The 12851-nt window shown below is 55.4% G+C and overlaps 1 protein-coding gene across 1 annotated transcript in view; it reads right to left on the bottom strand.

Moving 5' to 3' along the window:
* Nucleotides 1-5962: 5962 nt before the first annotated feature.
* Nucleotides 5963-12851, bottom strand: part of IREB2 (iron responsive element binding protein 2) — a 37210-nt gene continuing 30321 nt past the window's right edge. The window contains exons 17-22 of the mRNA XM_006104504.3: nucleotides 12703-12793; nucleotides 12471-12613; nucleotides 11230-11377; nucleotides 11026-11148; nucleotides 9198-9383; nucleotides 5963-8636 (exon numbers count right to left, since the gene is read on the bottom strand). Coding sequence (XP_006104566.1) covers nucleotides 8526-8636; nucleotides 9198-9383; nucleotides 11026-11148; nucleotides 11230-11377; nucleotides 12471-12613; nucleotides 12703-12793 — 802 coding nt within the window. The 3' untranslated portion in view covers nucleotides 5963-8525. The remainder of the gene's footprint in view (nucleotides 8637-9197; nucleotides 9384-11025; nucleotides 11149-11229; nucleotides 11378-12470; nucleotides 12614-12702; nucleotides 12794-12851) is intronic.

Here is a 12851-nt window from a genome sequence, read left to right as displayed (position 1 = left end):
CGAGCCCGCAACCCGGGCATGTGCCCGGACTGGGAATCGAACCGTGACCTCCTGGTTCACAGGTCGATGCACAACCACCAGCCACACTGACCAGGTCCATAAATTATTTTAAACCCACTTCCCATACTGAAGGGATGTTTCCAGGGATAGAACGCAGACCAGGAAAGCACCTTGGCATCAGCTGGTCCAACTCCTCCCCTGACCCACCCCCATCAACTTCACTTACAGGGAAATTTAGGTCCTGAGAGGTCATGGGCTTTGCCCGAAAGTACAAACCAACTTAGAGCAAGAACTCAGCTCCCGAGATCCCTAATCCATGACGATGTCCTTTGGACTATGTTACCATTCATTTGAGTTAAAATATAATTTCAAGCCCGGTGGTGTGGCTCAGTGGTTGAGCTTTGACCTATGAACCCGGAGGTCACAGTTCCATTCCCAGTCAGGGCACATGCCTGGGTTGCGGGCTCGATCCTCAGTAGGAGGTGTGCAGGAGGCAGCCAATCCATGATTCTCTCTCATCATGGATGCTTCTATTTCTTTCTCCCACTTCCTTCCTCTCTGAAATCAATAAAAAATATTTTTAAAAAGGAAAGTATAAACCTCACTGCCACTCCCCTCCATAGCCACCTTCGCGGACCCTCTTATCCAAAGTGATTTCTCTGGCTCCAAACTTGCATACCCCTGGGCCCCTGGCCTGTCCCCACCACCGGTTACAGCCATGGAATTCTTTTTTTTTAAATATATTTTTATTGATTTCAGAGAGGAAGGGAGAGGGATAGAGAGCTAGAAACATCAATGATGAGAGAGAATCATGGATCGACTGCCTCCTGCACGTCCCCCACTGGGGATTAAGCCCGCAACTTAGGCAGGTGCCCTTGGCCAGAATCGAACCCGGGACCCTTCAGTCCGCAGGCAGGCCGACGCTCTATCCACTGAGCCACACCGGCCGGGGCAGCAGTCGCATTCCTGCCAACCACTCCTCATGTGGACTCTCTGACCAGGCCATTTGCTTTCAGGAGCAAATTAAGTCGATCCGATCTTGTGTCAAAGCCTGAACGGGGTTTCAAAACCATTCTTGCGCCTGAAACTTCTGGGAACCAAATCTGGGCTTAAGACTTGACACGGGATTTTAACATTATTCCTTCTGGGGGTTTGTACACTGGTGTAAGCCAACATTCAGAATGTCGTGTGTAACACGTTACAAAGTCCAGGGCTTTACTTTTAACTCTTTAACTAAAGAGGTAAAGCTTTAACTAAAGCTTTGAAGTTTTAAGGGACAAAAAATTCTTTTAAGTGTTAAGGGTGTCAGAAGAATTCTGAATGTGTCATGAATGATAAATCCCTAGAGTTGGAAAGAACCTTAGAGGCAATTGGTGAAGGCCAATCTCCCTCCCTCTACAAAATCCTATATAATAAAAGCCTAATATGCTAAGTGTCCAGTCGTCCATTCAACCAAAGTGTAATATGCTAATGATATGCTAAGGCCGCTCAACTGCTCGCTATGACCTGCACTGACCACCAGGGGGCAGATAGTCGATCAGTTGACCAGACGCTATGACGTGCATTGACCACCAGGGGGCAGATGCTTCTTCTGGTAAGTTAGCTTGCTGCTGGGGTCCGGCTGATTGGGACTGAGTGAGATGGGATGGACATGCCCTGGAGCCCTCCCGTGGTCCCTCTCTGGCTGGCCAACCTCACGCATCCCTCCCCAACCCTGATTGTGCACCAGTGGGGTCTCTAGGCCTGGCTTGCGCCCTCTCGCAATCCAGGACCCCTTGGGGGTGTCTGAGAGCCAGTTTCAGCCCAATCCTGCAGGCCAGGCCGAGGGACCCCAACTGGTGCACGAATTTGTGCACCGGGCCTCTAGTGTTCCTGTAACACCCTTGAATGGGGCTTGTGAAGCCTCCGCTCGAACAATCCTGTTTTCTAAATGAGTGTAAAGCAATGCTGGCCGCTCTAGCCATCAAAAGACAGCCTGGTGCCCTGACCCGTTTGGCTCAGTGGATAGAGCGTCGGCTTGCGGACTGAAGGGTCCCGGGTTCGATTCTGGTCAAGGCCATGTACCTCGGTTGCGGGCACATCCCCAGTAGGGGGTGTGCAGGAGGCAGCTGATCGATGTTTCTCTCTCATCAATGTTTCTAACTATCCCTCTCCCTTCCTCTCTGTAAAAAATCAGTAAAATATATTAAAAAAAAAAAAAAAAAGACAGCCTGGTGCCCGGTTCAGTGGCTCACGCAGGACCCATCAACCAGGAGGTCATGGTTCAATTCCCCATCGGGGCACATGCTGGGGTTTCAGGCTCGATCCCCAGTAGGGGGCATGCAGGAGGCAGCCAATCCATGATTCTCTCTCATCATTGATGTTGCTATTTCTCTCTCCTTCTCCCTTCCTCTCTGAAATCAACAAAAACATACTTTAAAAAAAAAGAATTATTAGAGCATTCAAAATAAAAAGATAGCCTGGTGTAATAAAAGTTGTCGCGCCGGTTAAATGTATTTTATCACAATGAAAAAAAAAAAAACCGGCCCTGGCTGGTTTGGCTCAGTGTATAGAGTGACGGCCTATGGACTGAAGGGTCCTGGATTCGATTCCAGTCAAGGGCACATGCCCGGGTTGCAGGCTCTGTCCCCAGTAGGGGGCGTGCAGGAGGCAGCCGATCCATGATTCTCTCTCATCATTGATGTTTCTATCTCTCTCTCCCTCTCCCTTCTTCTCTAAAATCAATAAGAATATATTTTTTTAAAAATGAAGCAAAAAAAAGTTGTTACACTGCAAGAAATAAAACATAATTTAGTCCCTGCTTTGCTATCTCGTCTCTTCGGGGAGTTGGACTCGATCACCCCTTGTAGCTCTACCATTCATTCTATGCTTCTAAAATTCTTTCTTTTTTAACTTAAATTTGAATTTAAAGAATATATTTTATTGATTTTTCACAGAGGAAAGGAAAGGGATAGAGAGTTAGAAACATCAATCAGCTGTCTCCTGCACATCTCCTACTGGGGATGTGCCCGCAACCCAGGTACATGCCCTTGACCGGAATCGAACCCGGGACCCTTCAGTCCGCAGGCCGACTCTCTATCCCCTGAGCCAAACCGGCCAGGGCAAATTTGTATTTTTTTTTTTTGCTCTGTATAGGGGACCCCAAACTATGGAACTAACCGCCCAGATCAAGCCAGTTCCGGGAAAGTAAATAAACACCAAGACAGGTGTTTAACCAAACGTCTCCTGAGTGTGTGGAGGAGGCGAATAAGGGACTCGGAATCCCATCAGGCAGCTGGTCTGCGCCCCCCGCCAACGGGGTCTTACCCAGCCCCCCGAGAAAGTGCCAGCGCCCGGCCTCCTGCCAGAATCTCACCACCTTTGCTCTGCACCCAGGGGGCCGGCCCTTGCACTCCACACTCTGTGCAGGGGACGCCAGACTCACCCTTCCCTCCCCTTCGCTCCCCACGCGTCACAAAGTCCAGGAAGCTCTATCCTGGCACCTGCCATCCCTCCCAGGCTGCACCCCAGCACCTGGCCCCGGTGGAACCCGGGAAAGAAGGGGCTGCCTTCTCGCCAGGGGCTCCCCGACCCCGGCCAGGGCGGGGCTCAGGGGTTGAAAGGGGGCTCAGGGGTTGAAGGTCGACCTAGGAACCAGGAGGTCAGGGTTCGATTCCCGCTCAGGGCTCATGCCCGGGTTGTGGGCTCGATCCCCAGTGCGGGGCGTGCAGGAGGCGGCCGATCCATGATTCTCTCTCATCATGGATGTTCCTCTCTCTCTCTCCCTCTCCCTTCCCGTCTGAAATCCATAAAAATATATTTAAAAATATAAATAAATTAAATTAAAAAACCCAGAGGCTCCCCGGCCTTGACCCCAAAGGGGGTCGGGTTTTTCCAGGACAGCGATGCACACTCACTGCTGGGCGCTCCGAGGGGCTCCCGCTGGGCAGGGTGGGGCGTCGAGGGGGGTGCGCAGCGGGTTGCAGGGGGCACCCGGGTCCAGCGACCCCACTCTCGTGGGGTGTCCGCGCTCCAGCTCTGGGGTCAGGGAGGAGGGGGCAGCGGTCATGCACCGGCGGCCTCTGAGCCCGAGGCACCGACCCTCCCAGCCCGCGGGGAGCCTTTCTGCGCTCGGGGCGGCCCCCCTACCCCGGCCGCTCCCCCGCCCGCCCGCTCACCGTGCACGACCCGCGGTCCGAGGCGGCGTCCGCTGTCCAGCAGCCCGGCCTGAGGGCGGAGGGTCGCGCTGCGAGGTCTCGCGCGGTCAGGTCTCGCGTGGCAGCGACTGACCTGCAGCACCTCGGCCCGCCCCCGCTCCGAGCCCGCGACCCCTGACTTCTGATTGGCTCCTTGAGAGAACCCCGCCGCCAATCAGCGCAGACGAAGGGAAGGCGAGGCCCCGCCCCGCGCTATCTAGAATATTCAGGATGAGATTAGGCTTCTGATTAGCTCTCTGCAATCTGACCCCGCCTCCTCTCGGTGCTCACGTCAGTCAAAATCTGGATGCCTCTTCGCGTAACTGGGATCCTTGTTTCTGATTGGCTCTTCTGTATCCTGCCCCGCCCCCCGGCGAGCAGCTCTGAGCTGGCTGCTTCCGGCTATGGAGTTGCACTGCCCCGTGTGCACAGTCCCGGTAGGAGGTTTTCAAGGACCGTTTTTTCTAGGGATCGTCGGTGTCTGGGCGCGACTCGCACCCTTTCTCCTTCCTCCCCTTCCTGCGGGCAGCACGCACCCCGCAGGCCGCCTTCGGACCCGCGTCCCCGGAGCTGCAGGTCCGATGGGAGGTCCCGGCGGTCGGGCTGGCTGCGTTCTGCACAGACCCAGCTCCCAGGATCGCGGGTGGCGCAATCCTGGTAGGTGTGCACACTCCGGGTGCCGATGGGGAGCTGCAGGGGGCGCGGGGCCTCGGCCAGTCACACAGCACCCCGTTTCCTGCTTTCTTCCCACGCCACTGACTTCATTATAACGGATGGGAAGGAGGCGGGGAGGGTTCCCAGGGGGCGGGTCAGTAGTTGGGTCAGAAGCTGTAGGATCGTCGGGTTCTCTCCCCGCGGGAAAGTGCGGGAACACGTGATTTTCAGGAGGCTGCGCGAATAGTTGGTAACCCTCGTTGTCCAGGGCAACCAGGCTCTGATGGACAGCTGGGTGCACTCCTGCAGCCCACACAGGGCTTCCGAGGGGGGGATCTCGCCACCCGCCCACGCAGGCAGCTGGAGCCTTGTTTTTTGTGAATGCACAGCCCCCACCCCTCATGCTTTTATTCTTTTTTTCCATCAGCGTGTAGCGCCCTCGGTTATCTGCCGCCCCCGTGATTGCCTCGGATGTGCCCCAAACCTCTGCTGAGGGCTGGCCTTTCCCGTTAGATTTGGTTCTTATCTCCAAGTAGCAGCTTCCCACAGCCCCAGTCTCAACACATCTCATCCCTTTAGGCTGCGAAACACCAGCTTTGATTCGGTTTTCTGTGGCCAGAATCTGACTCCTGTTTGGCCTCATTAGGGCACCTGCATACCTGTCCCTCAGGCAGCTCATGAGTTCTCCCCCCTCACTATGTTCATTTTGTCCTATTCTTTTAAAAAATATATATTTTATTTATTTTTTTACAGAGAGGAAGGGAGAGGGATAGAGAGTTAGAAACATCCATGAGGGAGAAACATCGATCAGCTGCCACCTGCACGCCCCCTACTGGGGATGTGCCCGAAACCAAGGTACATGCCCTTGACCAAAATCAAACCTGGGACCCTTCAGTCCGCAGGCCGACACTCTAGCCACTGAGCCAAACTGGTCAGGGCCCTATTCTTTTTTAAAGTATATTTTTATTGATTTCAAAGAGGAAGGGAGAGAGAAACATCAATGATGAGAATCATCGATCAGCTGCCTCCTGCACGCCCCACTGTTTGAAGAGAAAATTCTAGATGCCACCCTATTTCTCTTTGTTAGGTGTTTTGTTTTCAATCACCACAAAATATTTTATTAGAAGAGTCAAACAGGTGATAATACAATTTTCTTTATTAAAAATAATTTACAGCATCAATAACATATACACAATTGTCATCAACTGAACTTTGCCTCCAATATATTTCTATACAATACTTAACATCATTGAACTTACAACTGCTACACTGTGTTGTTGGCTTAAGTGATTGACAATTGGTAGTTGCTGAAGGAGATAATGTGTTCACGGTCAGGTGCGTGTGAACTGATGGGACATCGGCACTGTCACACTCTAGGAGGAGGCCCCCGAGGAAGCCCAAGTCCACCCCCCCCTCCCTCTGCGTTCCCCCAGCACCCAGCATCTTAGTACCGTCTCCTCAACCCAAAGGCAGGAGAAAGGTGCCTCTTAATTCAACCGCAGAAAAACGCCAGTCAGCTCATTCCTCCCCGCGCAGGCGACGCACACGGTGACCGTGGAGGCAATGGCCACGGCCCTGACCAGGCCCGAGCTGTACTTTCCCCTTCAGAGCCACTGGAGTGTGACCACCACTACAGGGGTCCTGACACTTCCCTCAGGTGCCACCTGGACATCTGGAGACAAAACAGGAAATGTGACAGCCGTCGGCCTGGGAACCTTCGGCGTAACCATGGCAGCGCAGTGGCTGGATGCCATTCTCACTGATTCACTTTACAGGAGTAACACAACCCAAAGGCATGGAATATGGCAACGCTGTGCAGCATCATGTGCTTTAACTACAGCACTCACTTCCTTCTCTTATGTAACCATGTGTCCTTTCCACAATATTTTTTTAACACGTCATTGCCCAGACAGAGTTAACAAAGGAGGAAGTCAAACAAAAACCAGCAGAGGCCGCGTTTCTGCAAACAGTGTTTGGCTGGAGGCAGTTGTAAGGGACACACTGGGACATACAGCGGTTTCCTCCCCGACCGATAACCACGCTCATCCAGCTTTTTGGTTCATTGTATAGAAGCGAGAGATTAAGAGGCCCTCGATTCTGTTCCTGAAAGACGAGGTTTGCTTGTACTATTACTCGGCGAGGCAGATGGGAATTTCAGTGCCGAATTCCTAGCTTGCTTTATGGTCTTCATCTCCTGGGCCAGATGTTTATGCCAACACCCAGGCCTCTGCCACAGGCGATACATTATAACACCCTTAAAGCTGATACTGACGCCCGCCCCAGCCCAATCCGGAATTACCATTTCTTCAAATCCTATCACAGGCATTTCAACATTCAACTGGGAATTTCTCCATCCCTAACTCATATTTTCATGTAAATTAGGAACACACATGCATGGACAAATACACAGAATAAAATAATCAAGAACACCATTGGATCTGCAAGTACCAGGTAACATTTTTAAATAAAGGGAATTGTCAAGCTCCAGCCCGTCTAACTGTCTGAGCGCGTGTCTGCAGGACGGTGAAGAGACGGCCTGACTGTGTGCAAAGGCCTCCGTGGTCTTCACCCATCTGAGAGTCAGGAACCCTTTTCTGTGCCGTGTGAACTGACGCTCAAGTGCAGCAACCGAATCAGGTCACTGAAGACCGTATGTGAGAGAATTTGCCATGTAAGTTAATTTCTTGATTTAAAAAGGGGAGTAGGACTTTCTGAAATTCATTATCCAAACTTTTTCTTAAAAGCTGCCCCGCTTCTTGGAGACAGCACTCGAGGTGGGAGCAGGGAGCAGACGCATCCGGAGAGAACTCAGTGTTCTGGCCTGAGGGTCAGCTTTGGTTACAACAGAAACAGTGACACCACCCACAGATCATCCAAACCAAGTAAAACACGGATTCAAATGACAGGAAATCAACCAAAGTCATTCAGAAACAGCCAACACTGACAATGCCTCGGGCTGAGCACCCACATTCTGGTTGGCGGCCCCTCACCAGCAGGTGCCCGGGGGGGAGGGGGGGGTGACAGCACCACGTCAGGTGAGCAAACCCCTCACCCCCCTCAGACGGGCCGCCCCGTCCTCCCAGAGGCTCGGCCGCGAGTGCCTGACGTCAGGGCTGCACACGACCCCTCGTCGCTGTCACGTGGCGAGGCCGCGCTCAGTGTGTCCCGTCCCGTCCAGCCTCGCGGGGGAGGGCCGTGCGGAGCTGGACAGGGGCCGTGCGGGCAGGTCCTCCCCTTGCAGGCGGCGTGAGGCCGAGGAGGACTCGTCCACCTGGAGTCCGTCAGATCCCAGCTCCCACCCGAGTGTCATCGGGCGTCTGACGTGTCGCTCTCCTGCCCTCACACCAGCAGCAGCGCGCGCAGTCCTAACGATGCAAACTGCACAGCCCACTCAGGAAGCGCCGCACAGGACCATCTCCAGCACCAGCCAGGTCCCGCCTTTATTTACAACCGGTGACAGGCCTCACACTCACCGCTCGTCCACCACACGCTTCACGCTGACAGCAATGTTAATAGCACCATTCGTATCGTATTAAAATCAGGAAGGTTTCGTTCTGCCGCTACGTGATTGGAGCCCACCTCCCCCGCGGTGAGACAGGGAGCGTCGGGTCTGCAGCGCCACGGCGGGTCCCGGTCCGGCACCAGGGGCGTGGCTCGCAGTGACCAGTTTGGAAAGGGGTCCACGGGGAGTGGGTACTATGAGAATTTTCGTGCCACAAAGTTTAACAATCCTCCGTGTTTGTACAAGGTGATTTCCACGTCGTTTTCAAACGAAGCGATCACGCGAAATGCTTTTCCAGTGCTTGTCTGCAAACAAACAGAAACGTCGCATGAGTGTCCCTGAGTGGCCACAACCGCTGTCCTATGCAAGGACTGCTCCCCCACACTTCCGTCCACCCCGGGCCTCGCAGCTAAGGAGACCTTGTCATCCCTGATTCTGAAGGGTCACATGATCTCATCTAGAATGTGACTTGCCGACCAGGAAAGCTGCACCCGCTACTCACGTCCATTTACATCAAACATCATCGCATCAAACATCATCGCACAGAACACCTGTCCCCCTTCTCTTTTCCTTAAAGCCTGTGGCCCTAACCTGACGTTCAGAGCGGCTCCTGGGCCGATGAACGTGAGGTCGGGACAGAGCTGAGCGCAGGAAAGGCGGCCGGCACGTGCGCACGCCCTTCCTCCTGGGCCGCGTGCCCTGCTGCCCGCCTTCCCTCGGAGATCTCACCCCTGCAAGGCCGCACGGCCACCTGCCCGGCTCACGGTCCCACCCGACGTCAGAGCAAGCCCCAGTGACCGCGGGGCCTCACGCGCAGGGTCTCCCTGCACACACGGCGCAGGCCGTGCGTCCGGGCTGAGGGATACCTTCATGGTGAGCGTGACGCCGGGGGACAGCTCTTCAGGAAAGGCCAGGGAGAAGGTCTCCCGGCCGGTCAGGCCCAGGGTCTCGGCGTTCTCCCCGGGGAGGAACTGCAGGGGGGCGATGCCGATGCCGATCAGGTGGTCCTTGTGGATTTTCTCGTAACTTTCCGCCAGCACAGCTCGCACGCCCTGCAACACACGCGCGCTTACTTCCTTCCCTGCACATTTTACAGGAGAAAACCTCCCGCTTTGGGCCTTTCTGTGAAACCGTCAGCTCCCCGTCCACACTGAGGGCGATGCACCCGAGCATCAGAGCCTTTCACAGGCTGTCTGTGCCCTGCCCCTCCCGGGCGGGGCCTGCACACGGCGCGAGCTCTGTGACGGGCGGGGGGGCCTGGCCCAGGGGCTTCTGTCTGTCTGTCTGTCTGTCTGTCTGTCCCTGGAGGCTCTCACATGTGCTTGCACTCCCTCCGGAGATGCCACTACGATCCGGGAACAGAAGGGAGCAGCGGAGTGAGCTCTATGCCACGCAGGGGAGGACGCAGGTACCGGCCTGAGCAGACAACGCTGAGAGCAGTGATAAACCACAACGACAGGGGGACCAGGAAGGCCCGATCCACCCACAGACAACAAGGCACGGGCACAGGCGGGGGCTCGGGCCGAGGCTCCGGCCCGGTGCTGTCCGAGTCGGAGCAGCAGGAAGCTGTGCGGCCAGTCTGCTCCCGAAGAGGAGGGGGTTCTCTCTGGAGAAAGCGGGCGGAGCAGCTCCAGCCCCGGCTTCTCCGCTTTTACAATCACTGCCCCTCAGGGGCCTTTTCACACCTCCCCCCATCACACCTTCCTCACTGTCACCCCCAGGAGTTCACCACCACAGACACACGGTGCATGTCTGTGTGCAGACCTGGGCCTGCACCGGTTTAACCCCGAGAACGGGTGTGCGCCCCCTGGAGGGCACCACCCTGTCCGGGGGTCTGAGATGAGGACCCGGCCCAGGGCAGGCGGGAGGCCCCTCTGGAGTGAGGGCGATGCTGAGCCGTGTCCCGAAGGGTCTCCATCCCTGAAGACACTCAACGGCTCAGAGAAACATGAGCTTCTGCCACCCCCATCGTCACCCAGCCCAGCCCAGCCGTGCCGTCTGCGTGTTAGTGGCCAACTGAACCGACAGTCAGGACCGCCTGCGACAGGAGGAAGGCCCAGAACGTAAATCAAAGACTAAGACAATTTCAGAAGAAAGGCAGGCTGCACCGATCATTAGTATTCACGTCCTTGTAAAACCTCAGAAAGAGAAGCTGCATGCGCCCCCATTCAGGGCGTTAGGACTGAGAAGACCGAAGCCTCACGCACACGAGGGCGAGAGGGGTGTGACCCGCCTCCCACCACACCTGCAGGGACCCGCTCGCGCCTGACGACTGAGCTGGCGGGGGACACACGTCACGCAAGCCACGGGACTGTGCCCGCCCGCCGTCCGCCGCTGCCCCCCGAGGAGCAGCCTCCGGAGACGGAGCCCCAGGCACCGTCAGCGCCTCGTGGGGAAACAGTAAAACGGGGCCCACAGCTCCGAGCGTTCACCTCCAGGGAGCAAATCCGAGAAAAGGAAGTGAAAAGGGAGCCCAGTGGGGACACGATTACCGATTTCCTCAAATGAGAAAAGGTGATGTAGGCTCAGACTCAGGATATCAATGCAACCAGCTTACAGAAGAGCACTTCAAAACCCCACACGTATAAGATCAGGACAGGCCAGAAAGTCCAAACGAGTAAGAGGAACCTGACAGGACGCTGCGGGCAAACAGTGAGACCTGAGGCTTAAGGGGTAAAAGTGAAGACTCGGTACCAGCAGATACGGCCCCTTGGCCGCCCAGTCCCTGGAGCTCCCGGAGCCGTACTTCTTTCCCGCCAAGATGATGAGTGGGATGCCTTCCTTCTGGTACAGCTCTGCGGCCTCAAACACATCCAGCTGCGGAGAAAACAACAAAGACCCTTCACACGAGGCCTGATTCCGGCAGCGCCGGTCTCAACGCTTCGCACGCATCCTCACCGTCTGTCCCGACGGGAAATGAATGGTTTTGGGAGCCGGTTTTCCAATAAACTTATTCAAAAGCTTGATGTTTGCAAAAGTGCCTCTTGTCATCACAGCATCGTTGCCTCTCCGGGCTCCGTAGGAGTTGAATTCCCGAGGGGTAAGGCTGCAAGAAAGCCACGCATCGGAAAACTTACTCGAAAGCACTTTATTACAGAAAATTTCCAGCATCTATGAAAGCAGGGAAACGGGAACAGCGAATGCCCACGGAACTCGGCGTATCTGAACTGTACACATTTCAGGTCCTTTCTCTAGGAGATATGGGCCCTTAAAAAGATCAATAACAAAATAGAAAAAAAAAAAAAGACAACAAAAGCAGCCACAATTTCTTACTATCGTGTAGCCAGTTAACACTCTATGGCCCCGGACTGTCTCCAGGCCTTTCTGATGGTTTGTTCAAATCAGGGCCCACATATGGCTCATAAATTCATCCCGTTCATCACACTCCCTTAACGTCTCTCTGCCCCTGGAACTTCAGGGCAGGTTTCCTGCATCCAGGCTGTGCCGACCGCCTCTCTATGCTGTCATCTCACACGTCTCCGCCCCCGTATCCTCATACCCGACGTGGGGTCCCGTGGCGGGATCAGACCTGTCTTGCCCCGGTTGGTGTGGCTCAGGGGGCTGCAGTGGTGCCCCACACGCAGAGAGGTGGCGGGTTCGATTCTCGGTCAGGGCACAGACCCAGGCCGCGGGTTCGAGCTCCGGCTGGGCGTATACGCGTGGCAACCAACCAATGTTTCTCTCTCCCATCAGTTTCTCCCTTCCTCTCTCTAGAATCAATGAAAAACTTACCCTTGAGTGAGGATTAAAAACACACCTGGCTTTTGATTTGCTACAAGCCCAGCACAGCCCAGGAACGGGCACTCGCTCTACAGCCCACCCAGCACACGGACAGTCTGCGCTCCCACGCAGGAGGGTGGCCAGAGCCAACCACCAGCCTTCATGTGGGAGGGCAGACCAAGCTCAACCCACTGAGCAACACCGGCCAGGGCCACGCTGACCTTCCAACAAAGCAGCACCGGGGAAAAATCTCATTTCCGATCGGTTTCTCACGTATTTAAATCCATTTCCACCTCTAAAGCTCGCAGCAAAGGCAGGTGCGAGAGGCCCGTTATGGCGTGCCCTGCCCCGCACCGGGCGCCGGGCAGCGTGTGCTCCCTGCAGACACGCCAGGAAGGAGTGACGGCGGCGGCACCCACCCTCTGTTCGTCAGGTACTTGGCGGCGGCACTGCTGCGGGAGATGCTCCCCGCGGGGGAGATGTGGTCGGTGGTGACGGCGTCCCCCAGGTGCAGCAGGACGTGCGCGTGCTCGATGGGCTGCGGGGCGGCCGGCTCTTTGGTCTGAAGGTGAAGGAAGGGGAAGGCGCTGAACTCCAGGGGGTGTTCCTTCACCGCCACCCCTCAGAGAGGAAAAATACAACCGTACTTACCAGCTTGTCGAAAAACGAGGGACACCTGATGTACGTGGACTTGGAGTCCCACGGAAACAGGACGGAGTCTGGTGCGTCCACATTAAAGTCACTGAAGGCTGGTTACAAGTCCTACTCCCATCAAGGGAAAACCACCTCAAGGTGCCATT

The sequence above is a fragment of the Myotis lucifugus genome, unplaced genomic scaffold (genome assembly GCF_000147115.1).
Source record: "Myotis lucifugus unplaced genomic scaffold, Myoluc2.0 scaffold_578, whole genome shotgun sequence".
NCBI classification, from domain to species: domain Eukaryota; kingdom Metazoa; phylum Chordata; class Mammalia; order Chiroptera; family Vespertilionidae; genus Myotis; species Myotis lucifugus.
Note: the sequence above shows the minus strand (reverse complement) of the source record. Positions and strands in the feature narration are given on the sequence as shown.